We start from the raw sequence: 22727 nt of genomic DNA, 5'->3' as shown, positions 1-22727 counted from the left end.
GTGCAGTTGTGGTCACCTTATCTGAGGAAGGGTGTTCTTGCCATGGAGGGAGTGCAGCGAAGATTCACCAGATTGATACCAGGGATGGCAGGAATGACTTAGGAGGAGAGATTGGGTCGATTGGGCTTATATTTGCTAGAGTTTATAAGAATGAGAGGGGATCTCATTGAAATTTATAACATTCTAACGGGACTAGATGCAGGAAGGATGTTCCTGATGGCGGGGGAATCCAGAACCAGGGGTCACAGTCTAAGGATAAGGGGTAAGCCATTTAGGACTGAGATGAGGAGGAATTTCTTCACCCAGAGAGTGGTGAACCTGTGGAATTCTCTACCACAGAAGGCAGTTGAGGCCAATTCATTAAATATATTCAAGAAGGAGTTGGATATATTTCTTGAGGCTAAAGGGATCAAGGGATATGGGGAGAAGGCAGGGACAGGGTACTGAGTTTGGATGATCAGCCATGATCTCATTAAATGGCGGAGCGGGCTCGAGGGGCCGAATGGCCTACTCCTGCTCCTATCTTCTATGTTTCTTCTCTTCTAATGTACTGAATTAGTTGGTATTTTGGTTGAAAACTAGGTGCAACCTACCTGAAGTGCCAGTTTGGCTCAGCTGGGAGCAGTCACCTGAATCAGCAGATTGAGCTCGAGCTCTATTTCAATACTTGGGCACATAATCTCGGCTGACACTTGTGCAGTACTGAAGGAGTGCTCCATCGTCAGGTGCCTGAGACATTAACTCAAGGTGTGAACATAAAAGATCACAAAGCACTGTGCAAGGATTTGCAAGGGTGCTCTGGTGTCCTGGCCAGCATTCCCCCCTCGCTTAACATCACCGAGACTGATTAGTTAGTGCTGTTTGTGGTACCTTGCTGTGTACAAATAGACAGCTGCATTTACTTCCATAAGTGACTACACTAAAGTAATTCAGACTAAAGTAATTCATTGGTTGTGAAGCGGTTTGGGACATCCTGAGAATGCAAAAGGTGCTAAACAAATGCAAGTGCATTCTTGCTTTCATTTCCCATAAGAGCTTTAATAGAACAAAGACTAGAATCCCGTCTGCATCTCTAGGACAGCGTTCTAACATGCTGCATCACTAAGGTCTTGGGCTTGATTGCCAGGGCTTTGATGGGAAAAGTCAAACAAGAGGGAGCTTGCTGTGTGCAAATTGGCTGCTGTATTTCCCACATTACAACAGTGACTACACTTCAAAAAGTACTTCATTGGCTGTAAAGCGCTTTGGGACGTCCAGTGGTCGTGAAAGGCACTTATAAAAATACAAGTCTTTTTCTTTCTTTCTATATATTGAAGATCCCCTCTCAGGCACCTCCTTCTCTATCCAATCTTTCCTCATAACTCATACATCTGACACCAGGAATTAGCCTTGTGGCTCTTATCTGCACTGCCTCCAGCGCTTGAATGACTTGTATTTTGGCAGCCAGAACTCTGTTCAAGGTGCAGCCTGACTAGAGCCTTGAGATTTGATCATTACGTCCTCTGATTTATAGTCTACTGGTTTGCTGTGTAGTTCAACATTTTATTGGCTTTGTTGCTTGCTACTCTGCATTGCTTGAACGTTGAGTCTACTAAGACTTTGGTCTCCTTTGGCTTTACCCTAGCTAGTACAACACCGTTCATGGAGTACATGCGTCATCTATTTTTTTCTTTTTTCTGTGAATTCCTGTGGCTGTCAGCTTTCTGTTAAAGTTTAGATGAATGCTCTAATAGATATTGAATTTAACTGATCATCACATTCATGCTCAAGGGTGGTCTTCCCTCCATAAATATCAAATGACTTGAGTACTACAGCCACGTGGTCTTCCAGCATTGTTGTGCGCATTTAAGTTAGGACTTCAAAAACTGAACGCTGGGTAGGGAGGCCATCTGACATTGGCCTCTTGGTATAAAATGAACTCTTATAGAAATACTTGTACATGATGATGCATGCTAATCCAAACATGCTATGTCCAGGGTGGATACAACGGTGTTTACACATCTCGGGAAAGGCAAAAACATACAGTGGGGACTAACGCATGTTTGTTTTGTCAATGAGAAATGTTTAATGCGCACATTGCTGAGCACAAAGAGCATTATAAAGATTAATGTGGCCCATTGTGATGCAAGAAGGCAACTATTCGACTTGCAGTAAAATCATTTCAATTTTCGTGTCTGTCTATCTGCATTTGGTGATTTGAGACCGCTTGTAGATAAACAGAAGGCTGAGGCGTGGTATTTCCACTTTTTAAAAAAAAAAAAAAAAAAAAAATCCTACACTCTCCCTGCACTGGCACAGACGTGAGACTGTGCGCCTAGCAAGACTTCTGCAATTTCCAGGATGTCTGCATCCACAGATAAGCCTAAATGGCACTGATTTCAGACAGTCAGGCCTGCCTGGTGAACCATTGGGCTGGATTTGCTTGAGGCTTTGTGATTTTTGTTGTTGTTGTTGTCATTTTCTAATATAGTATCTCAATTTTCTCCTCCCGCCCCCAACAACCAGTTGCATTTCTCCAGATTGTGTACAATGCATAAATTAAAATAATTTCTGCCACTGCCCCTTTTTTAGGAAAAAGTCCAGCAATTGAAAGAGGAAGTGCGCCTGCAGTATGAGAAAATGCGTCAAATCCTGGAAGAGGATCTGGGCAAGACTTTGGAACTGATCGATAAAACACGAACAAAATTCTGCGATGAAAATGCATCGCAAGTGCATCAGCTAAATGAGCGACTGGAGGAGGCTAAAAAATTACTGAACTCTGTCCAAAAAATGTGGGACAGGACAGAGGATATTTCATTTATGAAGGTAAGTTTTTTTTTAAAAACAACGCTAGTTGCAGACGGACCTGAAACCAAGTATGGTTTTCGGATGAAGTGGGGTTAGAGGGTGGGAGATAATTGGAGCCCGGCATGCAGACATAATTCAGTCCCCATGTTAAAATCATTTTATTTTTATTGTACTTTGATTTTATATTTATAATTATATAGCAAAACTTAAGGCATTTAGAGTTGATTGGGGCACAGGATTTTCTCTGCAATACAGGCCAAGGAGTTGAGAGAAATGCAAAACTGAGGCACTGCTAATGGAAGATGTTCATTACTATGTGATTCGTTTACATGGATAGTTTCTAGTATAAATGTGGCCGTAGGAATTTATAATGGGAAAACTTTTAATATTATATAGATATTGCAAATTTCTCCATTTTACAATGCTTTGAAGGTGCACTCCTAGGCAAGGCCTTGCCAATGCTGTGGCTGAGCCTAGCACTGGGAGTGTGCCACAGTAGATGTGTGATTTCCCCTCTGCTTTATTTCTGCCATGCTGTTGGGGAGGAATCAAAGAGCTGACTATGCAAGGATGTGAACACATACCTTTAGTGCCTTTGGGTATAGCTTGTTTGGAAGGTGGTACTGTGTTGCCAACTGCCGCCTTTGGCTATTACTGGTGTCTCTGTTGCAACTTCACGTTTTAGCAAACAGGAGTTTTCTGCTTGAAAAGGAGAAATGCAGGTGACCCACAGACTTTAAATGCAGACACACATGCCTATAACAGCCCATGTTAACCTCTTCACTGTCAGCTCTGGAGATAGGATGTGTGAAATGAGCAGAAAGATTTAAATGTGTATATATTTATTCATAAACTCATTCCTTACTTAAAGGTTCTTTCGTTTGAAAGCACTTTTCAGCAAAACAAAATGCTGGATTGTAATCCTTTGCGATTGAAGTGTTCCAAAGGAAAAATCTGATGCATGTGTTGAATCAAAAGGGTGTTTAAAAACCTGTCATCATCGTGTCTACTCAGCCCAGCATTTAATTAGTTAAATTGTTTTGCAAAAAGGGATGTGGGGCTTGGTTGCTGTGCTTTTTATATATATATATATAAAATAAAATAAAAATTTAAGGGTTAAATTATACACAGAATGGCTATAATTATTTCATCCTAGTCATTTTCTCATTTTCAAGGTATTAAAATTTTATTGCAATAATCAACTGTTTACAGAAGGATCTTGCTTTCTAAATTGGCTCAAATAACACTCGCACAGCTAGTTTCCTGACTTTTTTTTTAAGTGGCCAACTATTGACAAGTAGTCCTAATAGGAAAACAGTTTTATTTAAATTCCTGCTCTGAGTTGAGCAGCAATAAGCAGCAAATTAAATTCCAAGTTGAGTTGCCATAACTACACAATTCCTGACTTTATCCGAATGTCGCTGCATAATTTTCTTTTTTTGCCAGCCCCCTCTTCCCCCCCATGTTACTGTAAATCAACAAGCCAGTGGTGATTCTAGAACATTTACTTGGGGGGGAGGGGGGGTATACATGCCAGTAAATAGGGGTGGTATTTTTAGTTTAGATATATATTCCTTTTTTTAATTTTCCAGTAAAGTTAAGAATCTCAACACTGCATTGTTCCCCCGCCCCCCCCCCCCCTCTTTAGCATTAGGCTTATGGGACGCCTGGCTTTGGGAGTCCAATCCTGGTTTAAATAAACAATTGAAGGTATTTGTAGGCAGAGACATTAGAAGAATGCGTTTATTTGAAGAATGCAGTTTAAAATGCCAGGTTTTTAACATGCTAATAAACTAGGTTGATTTACAAAATTTATTGTTTGATCTAGCTTTATTTTTGTCGGGCCTTGCCTGAGGTAATAGCATTGACTTTTGGTTAAGTTTTTTTTTAGTTTATTCCCTCCCTAGGTTTCCCCATACCACATTCTGAACCATGGTTGAGAAAAGGACCTGTTCACAGGACTTTGACTTTAGTGCACCGTTACTAGCTGAGTGAGAGTGCTCGCGAGCCACTTTAGTTGATTATTTTTCCTCCCTTCATATAGACGAGCAAGGCCTCCGGTTCAGTCCCTGTTGTAAGAGGAGTTAGTGATCTGTGTTGGGGTTAGTGATTTGTGCTGGGGTGCTGCAATTTATCTCAGTTTTTCCAATAATACTTGTTGCCCATTGACCTCAGGAAAATGTATTGTTTTGGATTTCATTCCACAACTTAAATTGTGCATTTAGCAATTTTTGACTTTCCCAAATTTAACATTATGACTGGTTCTGAAATGCTAAATTTAGACATTTCTGTTTCCACTCCCACTGCTGCAGTAGCAATTGCTGAACTCTTCCCCCTGTCACAGCAACCCATTCGTGTCATTATCCTGGAAAAATGAATTCTTTGTGGACTGAAGGGATATATGTGTGTGTTATATTCTGCCAGTGCCAGATGTTACACCATTCAATTGTTGGGAGTGGAGGGAAGAAACCAAAGAATACATCCTGGGGCCTCAGACTAGGGAGGGGCAAATTCAGCTGGAGTTCCTACTCCTTATCACTGTCCTGTGACTCCTGCTGAGAAGTGCCCATGTCTAGATGTTAGCCAAGGTTAAGGTGCGACTTGACTGAGATGCCCTTTCAGTTGCATAGCCTGCTTACCATCACTGTCCAGACTCTTGCATGAAGAATGGCAACTCTAATACATTACCAGAAGGCTACCACGACCCCATCAAGAATCAGCACCTGTAGGATTATTAAAGAAGAATCTATTGATCACCAAAGAACTTTTCATTTCTATTCATTCAGTTTTAACTGTGGGATGTGAACATTTTAAAGGATTTTATCAGGAAAAGCCCAGATTTTCACATTGCTTCGCTCATTTTAAATGTGATTCTGTTAGTGTGGAAAACACAAACTGAAAAGGCTACGAAGGAGTATGTTGCTTATTGTAACTTTATATTTTTGTTTTTTCCCCAGAATACCAAATCAGTAAAAATTTTACTGGAAAGGTAAGCATTAATATCATGTTAGATTTTCTAATGTGACTAGAGAGAGAATGAAAGCTATTTGGTTAGTTGCATGTGAGGGATGAAGTGTTGAAAATGGCCTTGATGTAAGCCATGTCTTTTTATGGAAAGCTATATGTGCTGGAATTTACAGAACTGAGAATCTAATCATTGTGCTATTAACGATGGCATTAATTCTACTAATTGAACTAGATTCACAAGTTGTATTACTTATAAAATGGTCTTCCCCTGTAAATCAAACCATCTGTCTTATTAGCAAATTTGGATGATCTAAATAAGGCCACTTTGGACTCTTCATTGAAGTAGAATGAGCTGTGTTTGTACTTGATCTGTTCAAACTTGATCTGATGCTCTCAAAAAATAGTCTCATCAGTCTTCTGTGGCATAGCGTACAGGAAGTCAAGACCAGGTATCGTCTTCAGATGAAGCAGGGTTAGCAGCGGGGGAGAATTGGACTGTGGCATGCAGGTGTAATTCAGTTCCCATTTTAAAGTAATATGTTCTTTTCCTGTTTTTATATAATACGTTGATTTTATATTACTTATAGTCAAATAGCAAAACTTAGGACAATTAGAGAAGTAGAGTTGCTTGGAGCATGAGAGTTTCTCTGAAGTATGGGCTGAGGAACTGGGAGGTGCAAAACTGAAGTGCTACAGCACTGCCACTGGTGGGAGGGTGCAATTTCAATGTGACAAGTTTGCATTATAAATGTGGATGCAAGAATTTATAATGGAAAAGTCTGACAAAAACTTGGCCACAGGAAGTAAGGTTTTACACTATTGTTGAATAGAAAGTGTGCATGTGTAGTACAGGAAACTTTTTATTATCCGGCACCGACGGGACCGGCGTGGTGCCGGTTTATCAAAAAGTCCGGATTACAGAGAGATATAGTTTTAAAAGGTACGAGAGCTCTGTACACAGCAACAAATCCAGGCTTCCCTGTTGCTTAGCAACATGTGTAGGCACTCCGGCCACAGACCAAGCATCCCTGTTGCTTAGCAACAAGTGCAGGAATCCCAGTTACACAGCCACAGATCCAGGAACTGCCACTAATATGAAGTAAAACTTACCTGAACCTACTCCTGAATTTTGCCGGTTAAGAGATTTCTGGTTATTTAGGTGCCGGTTAAGAGAGTTTCCTGTATTCTTAATGGTATAGATATGGCGTGATATTGACCAACCGCCTCTTCATTGTCTCCCGTTCACTGCTATAAAGGGATGAAAGCTGCAAAAGACCAGATAAAAAGACAGTTGACAACTGAAACTGTTTTTGCATAGTGCCATTGAAGTTACCTCTACTGTATTAGGGAACTAAGCATAGCAAACTGATTGAAGGATTCATTCTGTCTCTCCTCAATTCCTGTTGTAGAACAAACAGAACCTGTTAAATAAAATTTGAAAATGCTGGAAATATTCAGCAGCTCAGGCAGCATCTGTGGAGAGAGTAACAGAGTTAATGTTTCCAGTCGATGAACTTTCATCAGAGCACGAACCCATTATTACCTTAGAAAAGGGCATATTTATATATATTTTTTTTATGAAGTGTTGATGATATTCCAGGAGCATTGGGCTGGTTTGTAAAGCACCATAGTATTGACGAAAGGTCATCAACCTGAAACGTTAACTCCGTTTCTCTCTCCACAGATGCTGCCTGACCAGCTGAGTATTTCCAGCATTTTCTGTTTTTACACTATATAGTATTATGGTGTTTTTGCATTGTGTTGGCAGATCTGTTGCCTTGATTATCTGTAAAGTGCATCTTTACATGGTAATCTTGTAGTTAATAATGTCCATGGTCCTGGATCATTCAGAGCAGATCTGTAGTGAATGAATAGTATCACGTATATAGAGATTGCCCAATGACAGTTAGTTGCCTCTGATCTTTGTAATGGTTCTTAGCTGGTCAAGACGAGTGTTGACTATTCTGCACCAATGAAGGTTGGAATTTAAACCACTCCAGAGATGGTGCCTTGTACTTAATATGCTTTGAGGTGACAAGCTGAATGTGCTTTCTGTACAAAATTGTGAATATTTTTCTTCCCTCGATAACAATAGTGATTGTCTATGGGGTTTTCCCATTTGCGAGAGGTGAAATCATACAGGGCTATGTCCAGAGACTTCCAACTCCAGAACAAATCACTTCCTCAGTAGTATCCAGTGGAGCCCAGAATGCGAGTGTCACAGACTCTCAAGACCATTTTTATAAATAAGCTCTATGTAAAGACTTCAGTTTTAAATGTTTCAACAGTAACGTGATTGAGTGTGTTTGATAGTTTGCATCATTTTGGATGCTAAGCAGATTTTTTGCTACTGGTAAACATTATAAGCAGCCAGTGCAACTGTTCATTTTCATTCTTTTCCTGGTAAAATGACACAGCCCCTTTTAAACCTAGTTGACGGAAATCTTACTGGAGTTAATCTATTAATTTATTTAGAAGGAAGCTTTGAATCTGTAAATCTTTTTCATACCAGTACGATGCTGGATTTGAAAAAGTGTAAATTTAGTGCTGGGATCCAACATTAATTTTGCTCTAAATTATCAAAGCAATAACATAAGCATGAAGTAAACCACATTTTGCTCTACTGTATGAACAGACAGACATGGTCTGTAAATAAAAAAAAAATTTTTTTTTAATGTATTGCATATACATTACTCCTTGAGTAGGTGTTCGTCACAAAATTCTATGGTCATTATATAAAACTGAACTCGAAACGTTTTTATGTTTGTAAAGTGTTTCTTTTAATTTTTTTTTTTTTTTAAGGACTCAAGCTTGTACAGGAAATGGGCTGCCACCTCCCAAATTTGGTCACCTCCAGCCAAAACCTTTCTTAAGTGAGATTGGTAAGAAGGAGAAACACATCAGAAAGTTGCTTGAAGGTAAAATAATAATCGGATTTTAAAAAATACTCTCTCACTGGGTCACGACCAAGTGCTGTCTTCAGGTGAAGTAAGGTTGGCGTGCAAGGCCTAATTAGACCAGATGTAATTCAGTACAGATTTTAAAGTTATATATTCAGTCTTTATTTTTATAATACTTAGCTTTGTACACTCTATTGCTGAATAACAAAAACTGTGGGGGCATTTTATGAAGCAGTAGAGTTTCTCTGCAGGCACAGACTGCGGAGCTGGGAGATGCGAAATAGATGCAGCACAGATAATATGACAGTTTTACATTATGGTTTCCATGATAAATGGGGCATGAGAATTTATTGTGGAAATGTTGACCGGCATTGTGTGTGTCTCTCTGTCTCTATCCTGGTCGGTCAGTGTGTATAATCATAGGAACAGGAGTAGGCCGTGCAGCTCCTCGAGCCTGTTCTGCCATTTTATGAGATCATGGCTGATCTGTATCCTAACTGCATCCACCCACCTTGGCTCCATATCCCTTAATACACTTGGCTAGCAAAAATCTATTGATCTCAGATTTAAAATTATGAATTGAGCTAGCATCTATTGCCTTTTTGTGGGACAGTGTTCCACACTTCTACCACCCTTTTCATGAATAAGTATTTCCTAACTTCTCTCCTGAATGGTCTGGCTCTGATTTTAAGGGTATGTCCTCTTGTCCTACACTCTCCCACCAGCGGAAGAAGCCTCTCTGTCTACCCTATCAATTCATTTCAAAATCCTTAAAACCTTAATTAAATCACCCCTTAGCCTTCTATATTCCAGGGAATACAAGCCTAGTTTATGTAATCTCTCCTCATAATCTAACCCTTGGAGTCCTGGTAACATTCTGGTGAATCTACACTGCACTCCCTCCAAGGCCAACATATCCTTTCTAAGATGCGGGTGCCCAAAACTGTACTCTAGAAATGGTCCTACCAGGGCCGTACAGCTGTAGCAAAACTTCCTCCCCTTTATATTTTAGCGCTCTAGTTATAAAAGCTAACATTGTATTAGCCTTTTTGGGGGGGTTTTTGTACCCGACTACTACATTTTAGTGATCTGTGTACATGGGCCCCTAAATTACTTTGGACCTCCACTGTTCCTAGCTTTTCCCATTTAAATACTACTCCGATCTATCCCTTTTTTAGTCCCAAATGGATGACCTCCCACTTGCCTGCGTTGATATCCATTTGCCACAGTTTTGCTCACTCATTTAATCTATCAATGTCTCTGTAATTTTATGCTCCGGTCTACACAACTTCTTAAGCCACCAATCGTTGCCATTGGCAAACTTGGATATATAACTCTCGATTGCGTTATCTAATTCATTAATATAGTGAATAGTTGAGGCCGCAGCACAGATCTTTGTGACACCACTAGTCACGTACTTCCAATTAGAGTACAGGAAACTCTTTTTACCCGGCACTGACGGGATCGGCATGGTGCCGGTTGATCAAAAAGTCCAGATTACAGAGAAGTATACTTACTAAGGTACGAGAGCTCCGTACACGGCCACAGATCCAGGCGTCCCTGTTGCATGGCAACAGGTGCAGGAACCCTGGTTACATGGCCGCAGATCCAGGCTTCCCTGTTGCATGGCAACCGGTGCAGGAACCCCGGTTACACGGCCACTAATATGAAGTAAAACTTACCTGAACCTACTTCTGAATTTTGCCGGTTAAGAGAGATTTCTGGTTATTTAGGTGCCAGTAAAAAAAGAGTTTCCTGTACATACCTGTTCTCCTTACTCTGTCTTCTACCGTCTAACGAATTTCCTAACGGTCAGTAATTTGCCTTCAATTCCATGAGCTATGTGGAACCTTATTGAATGCCTTCTGGAAGTCCATATAAACTACATCCATAGGCATGCCCTTGTCTACTACTTTAGTTACTTCCCCAAAAAATTCAATTAGGTTCATTAGACATGACCTACTCTTTACAAACCCATGTTGGCTCTCTCTAATCAGCTCATATTTCTCTAAGTGCTCAGTCACTTTGTCCTTAATTATAGATTCCAATAACTTCTCCACCACAGACATTAAACTAACTGGTCTATAATTTCCTGGTTTCTCTCTGACCTTAAATAATGGAGTTACATTTGCAGTTTTCCAATCTAAAGGGACAATTCCTGAATCGAGAGCTTTGAAAGATTATGGCTAAAGCACCTGCAATTTCGTCACTTACTTCCTTTAAAACCCTGGGGTAGAAACGATCAGGTTCTGGGGATTTGTTGGTCTTTAATGTCATTATTTTTTTCTAATAATTGTTTTCTTGCTCACGTTAGCTTTAGTGCGTTCCAGTACTTGATCCATTATTAGTTTCCTTAGAATGTCAGGCATATTATCCTCTTCCTGTACTGTGAAGACTGACACAAAGTAATTATTCAACAAGTCTGCCATATCCAGCGCAAATTTCTTTTCATACTCCCTTTTGCAGCTCTTTATTTGTTTTTGCCTTCCTTTACTGTTCTTTATAACTCTCTCTGTCCCCTTCATCTACACTATTCTTTGTACTTTTATATGCTATTTCCTTTAGTTTATGTTATCTCTCACCTCTTTCGTCCGTCATGGCTGTTTTATTATTTGATAAGTAGAGCTCTTGCCCCTTGGGTATATACTGGTTCTGTATTAAGCTAATTTCTTTTTTGAACATTTCCCACTCTTAGGAACGTAGGATCAGGAGGAGGCCATTGAGCTCCTCAAGCCTGTTCTGGCATTCAATGAGATCATGGCTGATCTGCGACCTAACTCCAAATACCCGCCTTTGGCCCATATCCCTTAATACCTTTGGTTAACAAAAAGCTATCAATCTCAGATTTAAAATTAACAATTGATCTAGCATCAATTGCTGTTTGCAGAAGAAAGTTCCAAACTTCTACCACCCTTTGTGTGTAGAAGTGTTTCCTAATTTCACTCCTGAAAGGTCTGGCTCTAATTTTTAGACTTACCCCCCCAGTCCTAGAATCCCCAACCAGCAGAAATAGTTTCTCTCTCTCTACCCTATCTGTTCCCCTTAATATCTTGAAACCTTCGATCAGATCACCCCTTAACCTTCTAAATTCTAGGGAATACAACCTTAATTTGTGTAATCCCTCTTCGTAACTTAACCCTTGAAGTCCGGGTATCATTCTGGTAAACCTACGCTGCACTCCCTCCAAGGCCAATATATCCTTCCTAAGGTGTGGTGCCCAGAACTGCTCACAGTGCTCCAGGTGTGGTCTAACCAGGGTTTTGTACAGCTGCAGCATAACTTCTACCCCCTTGTATTCTAGTCCTCTGGCTATAAAGGCCAGTATTCCATTAGCCTTTTTGATTATTTTCTGTACCTGTTCATGACATTTTAATGATCTGTGTACCTGAACCCCCAAGTCTCTTTGGAGCTCCACTGTTTTTAGCTTTTCACCATCTAGAAAGTACCCTGTTCTGTCCTTTTTAGGTCCAAAGTAGATGACTTCACATTTGCCTATATTGAAATCCATTTGCCACAGTTTTGCCCATTCACTTGATCTGTCAATATCCCTTTGTAATTTTATGCTTTCACCTACACTGCCTACAATGCCGTCTATCTTTGTGTCATCGGCAAATTTGGATATCATTTTCTGTGCCATCATCTAAGTCATTAATACATACTGGCCTAGAAATTCAGTGCCCTTAGCGCCGATTTTGCGGCGCTAGAGGGCCTAGCGCTGCAATTGGCGCCGGTTCCTAAATTGCCTGGGGCCCTTCCGCGGCGGTAGACCGGTAGCGCTGCGCCGGCACCGATGACGTCATCGGTGTGCGCAGCGTCCCGGTTGCCGTGGTAACCCGGCCCCAAGCTGAAATTCAGTTGTGCCCGCCTCGCCCGTGGCAGGCGCAACTAAGACTCTGGCAACAGAGTCTTCCCCCAGTGTGCGCCGGCGCATAAAGGTGGAGCGGCGGCCGGCCGCGTTCCCGGCGGCCGCCTGCCCGCACCTCCCTTCCCGGACTCCTGCATTCCCCCCCCGCGGCCCTGATCAGTGTCTCATGCGAGCCCGGCACTTCCCCGAGGTGCCGGGCTCAGATGTCGGGTCAATCCGCCGGACAGTTGTCGGCTGCAGGCAGCTCCTCCTTAACAGGAGGAGGAGGCCTGCAGTTCCCCCGCCTGCCGCACCGCATCGGGTGCCACAGCGGGGGATTAGCGCCGGGAAACCCAAGTTCACGCCCGTTTTGAGGCGCTAAAGGAGGGTTTTAGCGCCCGCCGCCGTCTGGGCCCGGCGCACCTGAATTTTCGTCGGGCGCTGCCGCATTACCGCTGGCGCAAACTTTCTGGCGCTACAGCCCTGGCAAGACCAGAACCCAATTTCTAGGCCACTGTGAATCGTTGAGGCCCCAACACAGATCCCTGTGGGACACCACTAGTCACATCCTGCCAATTAAAGAACCTGCCCATTATCCCTACTGCCTGTCTCCTGCTGCTCAGCCAGTTTCCTAACCAGGTCAATAATTTGCCCTCAATTCCGTGGGCTTCTACCTGAGTTAACGGTCACTTATGAGGTACTTTATCAAATGCCTTCTGGAAGTTCATATAAATAACATCCATCGACATTCCCCTGTCCGCTACTTTAGTCACCTCCTCAAAAAATTCAATCGGGTTTGTCAGGCTTGACCTACCTTTCACAAATCCATGCTGGCTCTCTGATCAGCTGAAAATTTTCACTGTGTTCAGTCACCCTATCCTTAATTATAGACTCTAGCAATTTCCCAACAACAGATGTTAGGCTAACTGGTCTGTAATTCCCTGGTTTTCCTCTCGCCATTCTTAAATAGCGGAGTGACTGTTCATCTGTAGTTTTACTCTAACAGTTTTGACCATTTTGCTGTTGTCAGTCTCGGTCTCATTCCGTTAAAGATAGCCTTACCAAAATCTAGAATCTTAATAACTGTGTGAAGTTTCTCCTTTTCAAACCTAACACTGAATTCGATCACATTAGGATCACTGTTAACTGTAAGGGACAATTTATCTATTAACTAAGTCTGGCTCATTACTCATTACTAAATCTAGTATGGCCTGCCCTCTTGTTGGTTCTAGAACATATTGCTTCAGAAAACTATCTTGAATACACTCGAGAAATTCACTATCATTCTGACCTGAGCTGCTCTGCCCTTCCCAATACTGCCATTGAGTGGAACATATACCAGAGTAAAGCTGTGTTTAGATTTCAGCAATCTGCCTATAACCAGCATAGCCCAGTGTTCAACTATATTGAACTGGTTTTAAATATATGCAGTATTTAAAGGGAACCTCCATGAAAAAAGTTCCCCCTCCTGAATAGTATCAAAGAAACAATCACCAGATTTCCCCCTCCCAAAGGCAAAAGCAAATCATCTTGTATCTCCCACTAGCAACTTTGTGATCAGTGTTGAAGGCAGCCATTTCGGCCTGTGATTTCATCAATATTCGTTCAAATGCTTTTGCTCACGTGACTTTGTTTTTATTAGCAAACCTTTTAAAATTTTTCACCTGCATCCCACTGTATGATGGATAAGGTAATGTAGATGACACGGTACTGGGCTAGCAGCCCAGAAGGCGAGAGTTCATATCCCACCGTGACAAATTGTGAAATTTGAATGTAATAAATCTGTTAATTTGTGGGCTGGCACCAAGAAAACTGACCATGAAAGCTGTTGGATTGTAAAATCCCAACTGATTCACTGGTGTCTTTCACCTAACCTGGACTGACCTATATGCGACTCCAGTCCCACATTACACAGTTGGCTATTAATGCATTGAGTGCTTAGAAAAGCTGCTCCGTTGTAAAAATAATCACCACCAACTTCTTGGGGCAGGTAGGGATAGGCATTAAATGCAGCTTTGATTGTGTGGTCCACATATTGAGTGCAAACAAAAAGCAAAAATTGGTTAATAAGTGTCAGTTCATCAGATAATAGTCAGTTTACCAGTTTTTCCCCTTGTGAAAGTACTATAGTATTCTATATAATGAATACTAAATATAAAAATGGCATTTACAGTAGAATGCTCGCCCTACAGAAGTGGAAGGTTGTTTTTTGGTAGACTATATAAATTCGGTAATGTGCCCGTGTACGAAAAGACTGCCCACCGGTCTCGACTGCGGGGATCCTGGAGACTTCCCCATTCAGTTTCGCACACTTGCTGCATTTTTTTAAACGCCAGACCTCTAACTCTCTCCAGGTGCCTAATGGTGAAAGAAACTGGTCTTGCAGCCAGCATGTGCCCACTGCACCCAGCAGCACCATTTAAAATTTAAATCTGAATCAAAGTATTGGTGAGTCTAGCAGGCGCTAATTGTAGCCCGGCTGGTCACTGTGAACTGGTAACTTGCTTTATTTTGAAAGGCAGCGTGCCATCACTTAAATGTTAACACTTTAAAGTGCTGGTGAGTGAAGAAACTGGGAAAGCTCAAGGGAGCACCTGCATTCAGGTGGGGATCAGCAGTCTTTAGTAAATCTAGGGTTTGGTAGAATGTGGTCCTAATGTGCCAGGAAAGTACAACCTCTCATGTTGCAATGTTTCCATAGTTGTTAATTCCGAGTGTTTTAATAGACTGCTTGGAGTTTTACATGTGAGCAAGAAAAACAGCTTGTGTAATTTGGACAAAAGTCTGTGTCTTGTGTTGAAAGGTTTTCGAGGGGGAACAGAAGCTAAACAAACCAAATGTTTTATGTTTTCAACTTTGCAAAACCAGTCCACTGAATAACTAGCAAAACTACTTTTGTGCGTGTGTTTGCAGTAACTGCAGATTCCTGGTGTAACCTGTTTATATTTGCTGTACTTCCAACAGGAACAATAAGCACTTCCGTACCGTTTCTGCAGAGCGTTCCTGCTTACACCTGCAACATTTCCAATGCTGCTGGAGAAAAACGCAAGCACTCCACTGCTTTCCCTATGCCCACGACATCTGCTGTGGACAATGGCTTCCTGGAAGTAGCAGCCGGGAATGTTGCCAGCCAGTTTATGGGCCAGGGCGGGCCTGTCGTCGAGGGCCAGTCAGCGCAGTCCCTTGTGCCCTGCAGCTCTTCCCAGCACATTGTGGGACTGACCAGCGGTCCGCAGCCCGTCCACACGGGTCCAGTCTTCAATACAACTCACTATCCCAACGGCACGCCTTCCCAGCAGTCTGTACTTTCCCAGTCAGTCGGCTATGGTGGACGCAAAATCCTCGTCTGCTCCGTGGATAACTGTTACTGTTCTGGCGTGCCTTCTGTTTCGAACCACAATGGACACCAGCCATACAGCAGATCGAGCACTTTCCCATGGTCTGTGACATCGCAGGAATACGCACACGCTCTTCCACCTGCTCCCTCGGTACCTCAGTCCCTAATATCGTACGGAATGGGATCAGCATCTCACAACAACACTGCAGGCAAGATAACTGCAGGATATATGGCCAATCCTTCACTGAACACTACACCGCAAGCTAATCTTCTAAATTCTGTCTATCATACATTTTGAACAGTGTGTGCATTTTCTCATGTTTTTTTTCCCCAATTTTTTCTTCTTTCTGTAAATGTTAATTTCAAATCATTTGCTTAAAAAAAAAAGTTAGAAAATACATTCCGCACATGATGTAAACTTTTTGTGCAATTGAATTCCAGTGCTGGTTTTAGTAATCCATTCACGAATGGAGTCATGTTCTGTATTAAATGACTTCCTTTGTTGGTTGTTTCTGCCATGAGTTCCACAACCATAACAGAATTTTTATATGAAAACTCTTAGCACTTTTTTGCAGAGGCGTTTAATATTAGTTAATCATATAGTGCTCTGGTATAATAATAACAGCAATAAGCAGAGGTACCATTTGACAGTGAAGCACAAATTGCGCTGAGTGCGTTGACACCATTTGTCTGACCTGTTGAATAGGCGGATCTGAGAGGGGAAATGATGCCCTAACACTGGAAGTTGTCACGCGGTAACGCAACACTGAATGGAGAATTGTCTCTGGCGAGTTGTCAGGCAGGACGTTCAATCATTGATTGTCATAGTTACCCAATGGTCCTTTACAATAAACCCTTTGAGTATGGACTTCCCTTGTGGAATAAGAAATCTAAGAAGAGATTTTTTTTTTTTTTTTTTTTTTAAACATTCAAGGTGTGTGACTCTGGCTTCCTGGAGATGGATACTACACCCTAATTAAGCATGGCAGATTTGGCCTGTCACTTTAATCATGTAGTTTAAAAAAAAAAGTCACAATGGGACTACTACAATGCAGAGCGAAAAACTGGTCAGGCTGGGTTCCTGGCCAGCTAGAAGAAAGACAGATTATTTTAGGTTTGGCAAATGCTGTCCTGTAAACTATATATTGATAAATAATTGGGAATATGCTTAATGCATAACATGAACATTTCTTAATCAGTATTCTGTAGAAAAAAACTGGAGTATTTGGGAATCTTGTTTTTAATTTCTAGAAATTGGTGGGGGTGGGCGGGGGGGAAATGTTACAATAATGCTCAAAGGGTTGAAGATCTGTTTGTCGAACAAACATCTTTTCAGGCCTGTTGTGTTGAATGGGCTATTACAGTGGAACCTCATTATTACTAACCCGCGGTGGTTTTTGTCAGTGGTGGGGGGTGGTTGGGGGCTTCACCTTGCTGAGGTTTGAGCTCCAATTCTGACTTCATTCCTTCACCACCGACTGCTGGAAAAAATGTTTCACCCATTTTTGTTTTTGTTTTTGTTTGTTTTTCGTTTTCAGTTCTGCATCCGGGCAAAGTTGGTGGCAGTAGGATATTCTGTGAATGGTTTTAAAAAAAAACACAATGAAAACCGCGCAGTTTGTTATAACTGGGCAAAGGAATGAAAGATAATTCATTTACAAATGGTGCCGATGGATCTGCTGATCTGCATGTTATAACAAAGTTCGTTTCATCAAGGGATTGAATTCCTTAGATTTTTTTTTTTCAATTTAAAAATGAGATGGAGCTTCAGTTGGGGACCTGGGAAAAGTTTGATGTAACGGAAGGTTTGTTGTAACGAGGTTTGGCTGTATTTTAACTGTGTGGTGATGGTCCATAGACGTTTGACCACAGGAGCTCTGTTTTGCTTTGTCCCTGCAGAAAAGGGTGAATGTCAGTGTTTGGAAAAACTATTGTAATCAGTAAAATCAAGAACTGTTGGTATTTTGTCTTTCTCAAATACTTATAGTTACCAGGTTATGCAGGGTTTATCTTAACCTATTTCATGTCACTTTATCAATATCTTCTTTTAAGGCATTGAATAAACATGTATACATGCAGTGTTGAGGATTGTCTTTTTTCTTATGTATAAAAAGACTAATTTTATTCAGATACATTTTTGAGCCACAAGGACAAGAAGGATCTCCGATTTGATTCCTGGTGGCAGCTATGTTTGGACCTAGCCTTCCTGGCATAGGGAGGAGGAGGAGGAGGAGGAGGAGCAGCCAGGACCCTCATTCCTGTCTGCTGTCCATTAATCCCTACTTAAAGTACCTAATTGTGTGGCCATGAGGTGAAGTGAGGATCAGGCTTCGCTGCAAGCCCCACTGCAGTTGAATAGCTGGACAACATTCACCATCCTAGGTTAACACTTGACTGGCTAGAGAATTGGATGAGATTTTGGCGCGCTGCCAGTTCTGGCATAAGTCATCTTGGCAGAGGAAGAGATAAATGAGAAGAAATGACGGGGAAGGTGGACTTTGGGGAAGTGAGTCGGATGGTATGGTGCATTAGCACGCTGTTCTTGCACTGCTGAAACGAGTTTGAATCCAGGCTGACACCATGAAATTCTCTCTCTGCTGGCTGTAAGCCTCTAAGTGAAGGAATTACTGGAAGCTTTGACCCAGCTTCTCTGGATTTGGACCCGCAGCACAAAATTAACCGCTAATTAAACACTTGCTCAGAGCATGTTGCTGGAAATTTAGTTGTCATACTGGCGCAGAAAGAAATGTTTTTCTGAAGTCGGGGTTTTAAGGTATGTTATAAGGGTGTTTCAGAGAGAGCTTTACCTACACATCTTACCTTTGCTATACCTGACCTGGAAGTGCTTGATGCTTTCCCTGAGTGCCCAGATGGTCCTGGCATCACTCACCTTGAGCGCAAATTTTTATTTTTAATCGTCGTCACCTGTTCATGATGTACTTAATGACTGTGCCTAATTTTGGCCCGCACAAACTGAGTCTGATTTCCATGTGAATTCAACTGGCAATGAATAAGTAGCACAGCTGTGAGTGAAATATAGAAGCTCTTTCTCACAAGTGAAATTAGTGCCAGATTAATTACTCACCATAAAATGTCTTTTTAAAACAAAACTATGCTCTGAAATTATATTGTGGAATGCTAACACAACGCATTGGTCTCCGTAAAGGTGAGTTTTTTTCCTTCAGGAAGTGTCATTACCTCGTGTTGTAATTTCAGGGCTACTGAATTTATGTCCCCATTCCGGTTGACAATGATTTTATTACTTTGGATTCCTCCTTGTCCTCCGTCTTCCCCCCACCCCCCAAAGCCAAGAGGAATGGGTAACCTGCCAACCCTCTGCCAGTGCAACTTTCTTTCTTTCCCTCTCTCTCTCTCTCTCTCTCTCTTTCCATTAGTTTCTCTCCTAACTGGACTCTTCATAATAACCACATCCTGAACATTGTGCAAAACATACACCGTTTCAATTCTTTGCAAAATGGTGTCGTTTATTTAGAAGAACATCTAAAACAAGCTGGACAGCAGCATGTGAAGAGGGAAGGGTGAGGTTTTTACAATGAGAACCCACGTCAAAACAAAACAAACTGCCATGTCACCAGGCAACAACATCATGTATTTATATAGCGCCTTTAATGTAGTAAAACGTCCCAAGGCGCTGCACAGGAAGGAGTGTTACAAGACAAAACATTTGACACCGAGCCACATGAGAAATTAGGGCAGGTGACCAAAAGCTTGGTCAAAGAGGTAGGTTTTAAGGAGCGTCTTAAAGGAGGAAAGAGAGGTAGAGAGGTTTAGGCAGGGAATTCCAGAGCTTAGGGCCTAGGCAACAGAAGCATGGGATATTGGTAAAATAGCCCTGTTATATGTATTATTAAAAATTAACTTTAAAAAAGTGGTATAGGTATTCTCTAAAGGAATCAAAGATTGTATTTTTTGTTGCAGTATTATGTAATTTTTATTGGATGGAGCAAGACATAATTAATTTGAGATTTAATTGCAGCCCTAATTGTCTTACTGCAGCTCTTCATAGTCTGTACTCTGCATTTCTGTATGTATGTTATTCAATAGCTTCTCTTTTTCTCTCTTTTCTCCCCCCCCCCCCCCCCCCCAAAACCAAATGCTTGGCATTAAAATACACTGGCACTGCCATTCTGACCAGTGTAGGTTTGATCCATGGACCAAGCTAGGTTAACCAACCTTGCCCACAGTGTCAGTGGAGGAGCCACAAATTGTCTCTGCATCCTTCGCTCAGATAGAGAAAAAATTACTTGCGGATCCCATTCCTGATTGCTATCCAGTGAGCATTGTTGGAAGTGGGTCGATAATTCATGAAGACTGAATGAGCTCAACTTTGGCCTCGTGGTGAAATAGCCCACTGACTTTCCTATTCTGGCTTCTGGGAAGAATGGCCATTTGGTTGTAAGATGCCAGTGATATTTTGGGGGACTGTAGTTTTGTTTGAGTCAACATACTTAAGCCAGAAAATGAGAAGGGGTAGGGAAGTGTATTTTTTTTTTAAGCTAGGTTTCTGTATCTGGAAGCCATGTAAATTGAGGAACATAGGAAAGTGTTGGCACTCATCGGGTGTACCCTTTGGTTTGATGAAAAACCCTAACCTCTCGCCATATCCCTCAAACCCTCCTTTCACCAGAATGGTATGTGGTTGGCTTGAGCCCATTTTATATTTGCGTCAATGGCCTCCTTGGGTAAATCATTCCACATTTGTATTATTTATGAGATTGGAAACTGCAGACTAGTTCCACAGTGGGACTCTGAGTCAGCAGTTGACAGTGATATTCACTGAAGCGGTTTTGATGTGTTTGTGATATTACTTAAGGATGCAGAAAAATCTGCAGTTGATTCAGAAATCGTAGGTCTTTGATCCAGGCATTTAACATTGCTGTGCCAAATTTTCAGGATCCAGGGGGAGAAAAAATTGGACTAATGCTGTTTTGCCTCTAGATGCCTAAGCATGCTTTATAAAGTCAAGACAATTTTGAATGTAGCTAGTGGTAGAAGACTGGTGCTATTCCGAAATTTACTTTTACTCGATGCTTGTTACTGGGTGGATTAGGTGAACACAGGCTTTAGTACTAGACACATCACAGAATTAACCAGCCCTAGACAAGTAGAATCTATGTTTTTTGTTCTTTGGGTGCCTGTTTTAAACTCTCTTTATCTGTATCCTTGAATCAAATCAAATCAAATCAAATCAACTTTTATTGTCATTGTTAGTGCACAAGTGCAGTACAACGAAATGTAGGCTTGCGACTCCCGAGAGTGTACATTTAGATTAAGACATTTAAACATTCAACATACATTTGGCTTGTAATACATTAACATAAACATAACCATAATAAAGTGCATTGGCAGATGTGCAGGCTTCAGAGTTTATTTGTGGAGTTCAGTAGGAAGCTGTTCCTAAATCTGGCCGTACGGGTGCGAATGCATCTGTAGCGCCTCCCAGATGGCAGGAGGGCGAACAGACTGTGGCTGGGGTGGGTAGGGTCTTTGATGATGGACCGTGACCTCCGTAAACAGCGTTTCTCGTATATGTGCTCTATGGTCGGTAGCCGGGTGCCGGTAATGCCAAAGAACACCCCAAGTGCATGAAAAATAGGAGTATCTTGTAAAATATTGGATAGATACAGCTCAGAAAATAAGTGAGGGAGATGCTGACTAAATCAGGTGAAATGCATGAGTGACCTTTTTACTTGCGGCAGAATTGTTTACAAATAGATCCCTTCTTGGCTAATGAGCAACATTGCAGAATTGTTAAAACAATGCATTACTGATGGGGATTCAGAATTTTTACTAGAACATTGTGATGCGTGCACAAATTTAGTCAGATGGTTCTAATGTCTATCTTCAAACTTAGTTGTTGAAAAGATGGAAGGGCAAAAATTGGATGGTAATGTTTTCCCACCCTGTTCAACAATCTTAATTTCTGTTCTTTAAAAAACAAACACACGCCATATTGTGGCATTGGTATCTTCTCAACACTACCTTTTTGACTTTCCAGACTCCCAAAACACACCATGAAAAAGACCTATTTAACAATCAGTTCAAAACCTTAATTGATGAAGCACAATAATTATGAACGTTTAGCCTCATTTGAGCATTGGGAAAGGACACACACAAATTCAGCCAAATGGTGGTCTAACCGTTGCCAATATGCCCAAGTCCAACACTGCCCCACCCCTCCACATTACTAATTATTTGCACCTTAGAATCCTGCTTTGCAAGCCTACAAACTCCTTTGTAATATTTAAAGTCAATTTCTACAATACTGATAGAAATGGGTTTTGTGTATGCGGTATTTTGTCTGACATCTTCAACTAATTTGATTGTTATGCATCTATATTCCCATTCTGCCACTCCTTAAATAGGATACCGCAATGGGTTTGGATTGTTTAACAGTGGTGCACTCCTCTATTTCAAATCTAACTTCAGTTTGATTTAGTTATTTGCAGGAGGGTCAAATGTGAAAAATAAAATCTGTGTGGAAATGAGCTCTAAGGTTGTGTCCCATGGCACCTTACCCTCTTGATATAAGTCATGGAGAATGCACTGTTCATCAGTGGTATAGAGGAGGACATTGCTGGCCATATAAAATCTGTTAATGACACCAAGCTATATGGCCAGGTTCCAAGTATACAGACAACTTTCAAACGGATTTTGACAATTTAATTGGATGGGCCGAGAAATAGCAGATGGAATTTAATGGGGATAACTAAGCTCCCACACCAAAAAAAACTGGTTGTGGGCAATGTTCCCTGAGCTGTGCTTTGTTCTGAGCAGCCTGTTTCTTTTAATGCACGGTCCCTTTACATTTCTGTGCATGCGCGGTATTTACAATGTAAAATCCGTTGAGCGGCCTGCGCGGGAGCTATGA

The 22727-nt window shown here is 41.5% G+C and overlaps 1 protein-coding gene across 1 annotated transcript in view; it reads left to right on the top strand.

The window, feature by feature from the left end:
- Positions 1-17918, top strand: part of trim8b (tripartite motif containing 8b) — a 98818-nt gene extending 80900 nt beyond the window's left edge. The window contains exons 3-6 of the mRNA XM_085994296.1: positions 2572-2805; positions 5745-5776; positions 8557-8672; positions 15463-17918. Of these exons, the coding sequence (XP_085850422.1) occupies positions 2572-2805; positions 5745-5776; positions 8557-8672; positions 15463-16133 (1053 nt within the window). The 3' untranslated portion in view covers positions 16134-17918. The remainder of the gene's footprint in view (positions 1-2571; positions 2806-5744; positions 5777-8556; positions 8673-15462) is intronic.
- Positions 17919-22727: the final 4809 nt, after the last annotated feature.

Source organism: Somniosus microcephalus, chromosome 8 (genome assembly GCF_052327205.1).
Source record: "Somniosus microcephalus isolate GS21.2 chromosome 8, FLI_Smic_1.0, whole genome shotgun sequence".
In the NCBI taxonomy this organism is placed as follows: Eukaryota; Metazoa; Chordata; class Chondrichthyes; order Squaliformes; family Somniosidae; genus Somniosus; species Somniosus microcephalus.
Note: the sequence above shows the minus strand (reverse complement) of the source record. Positions and strands in the feature narration are given on the sequence as shown.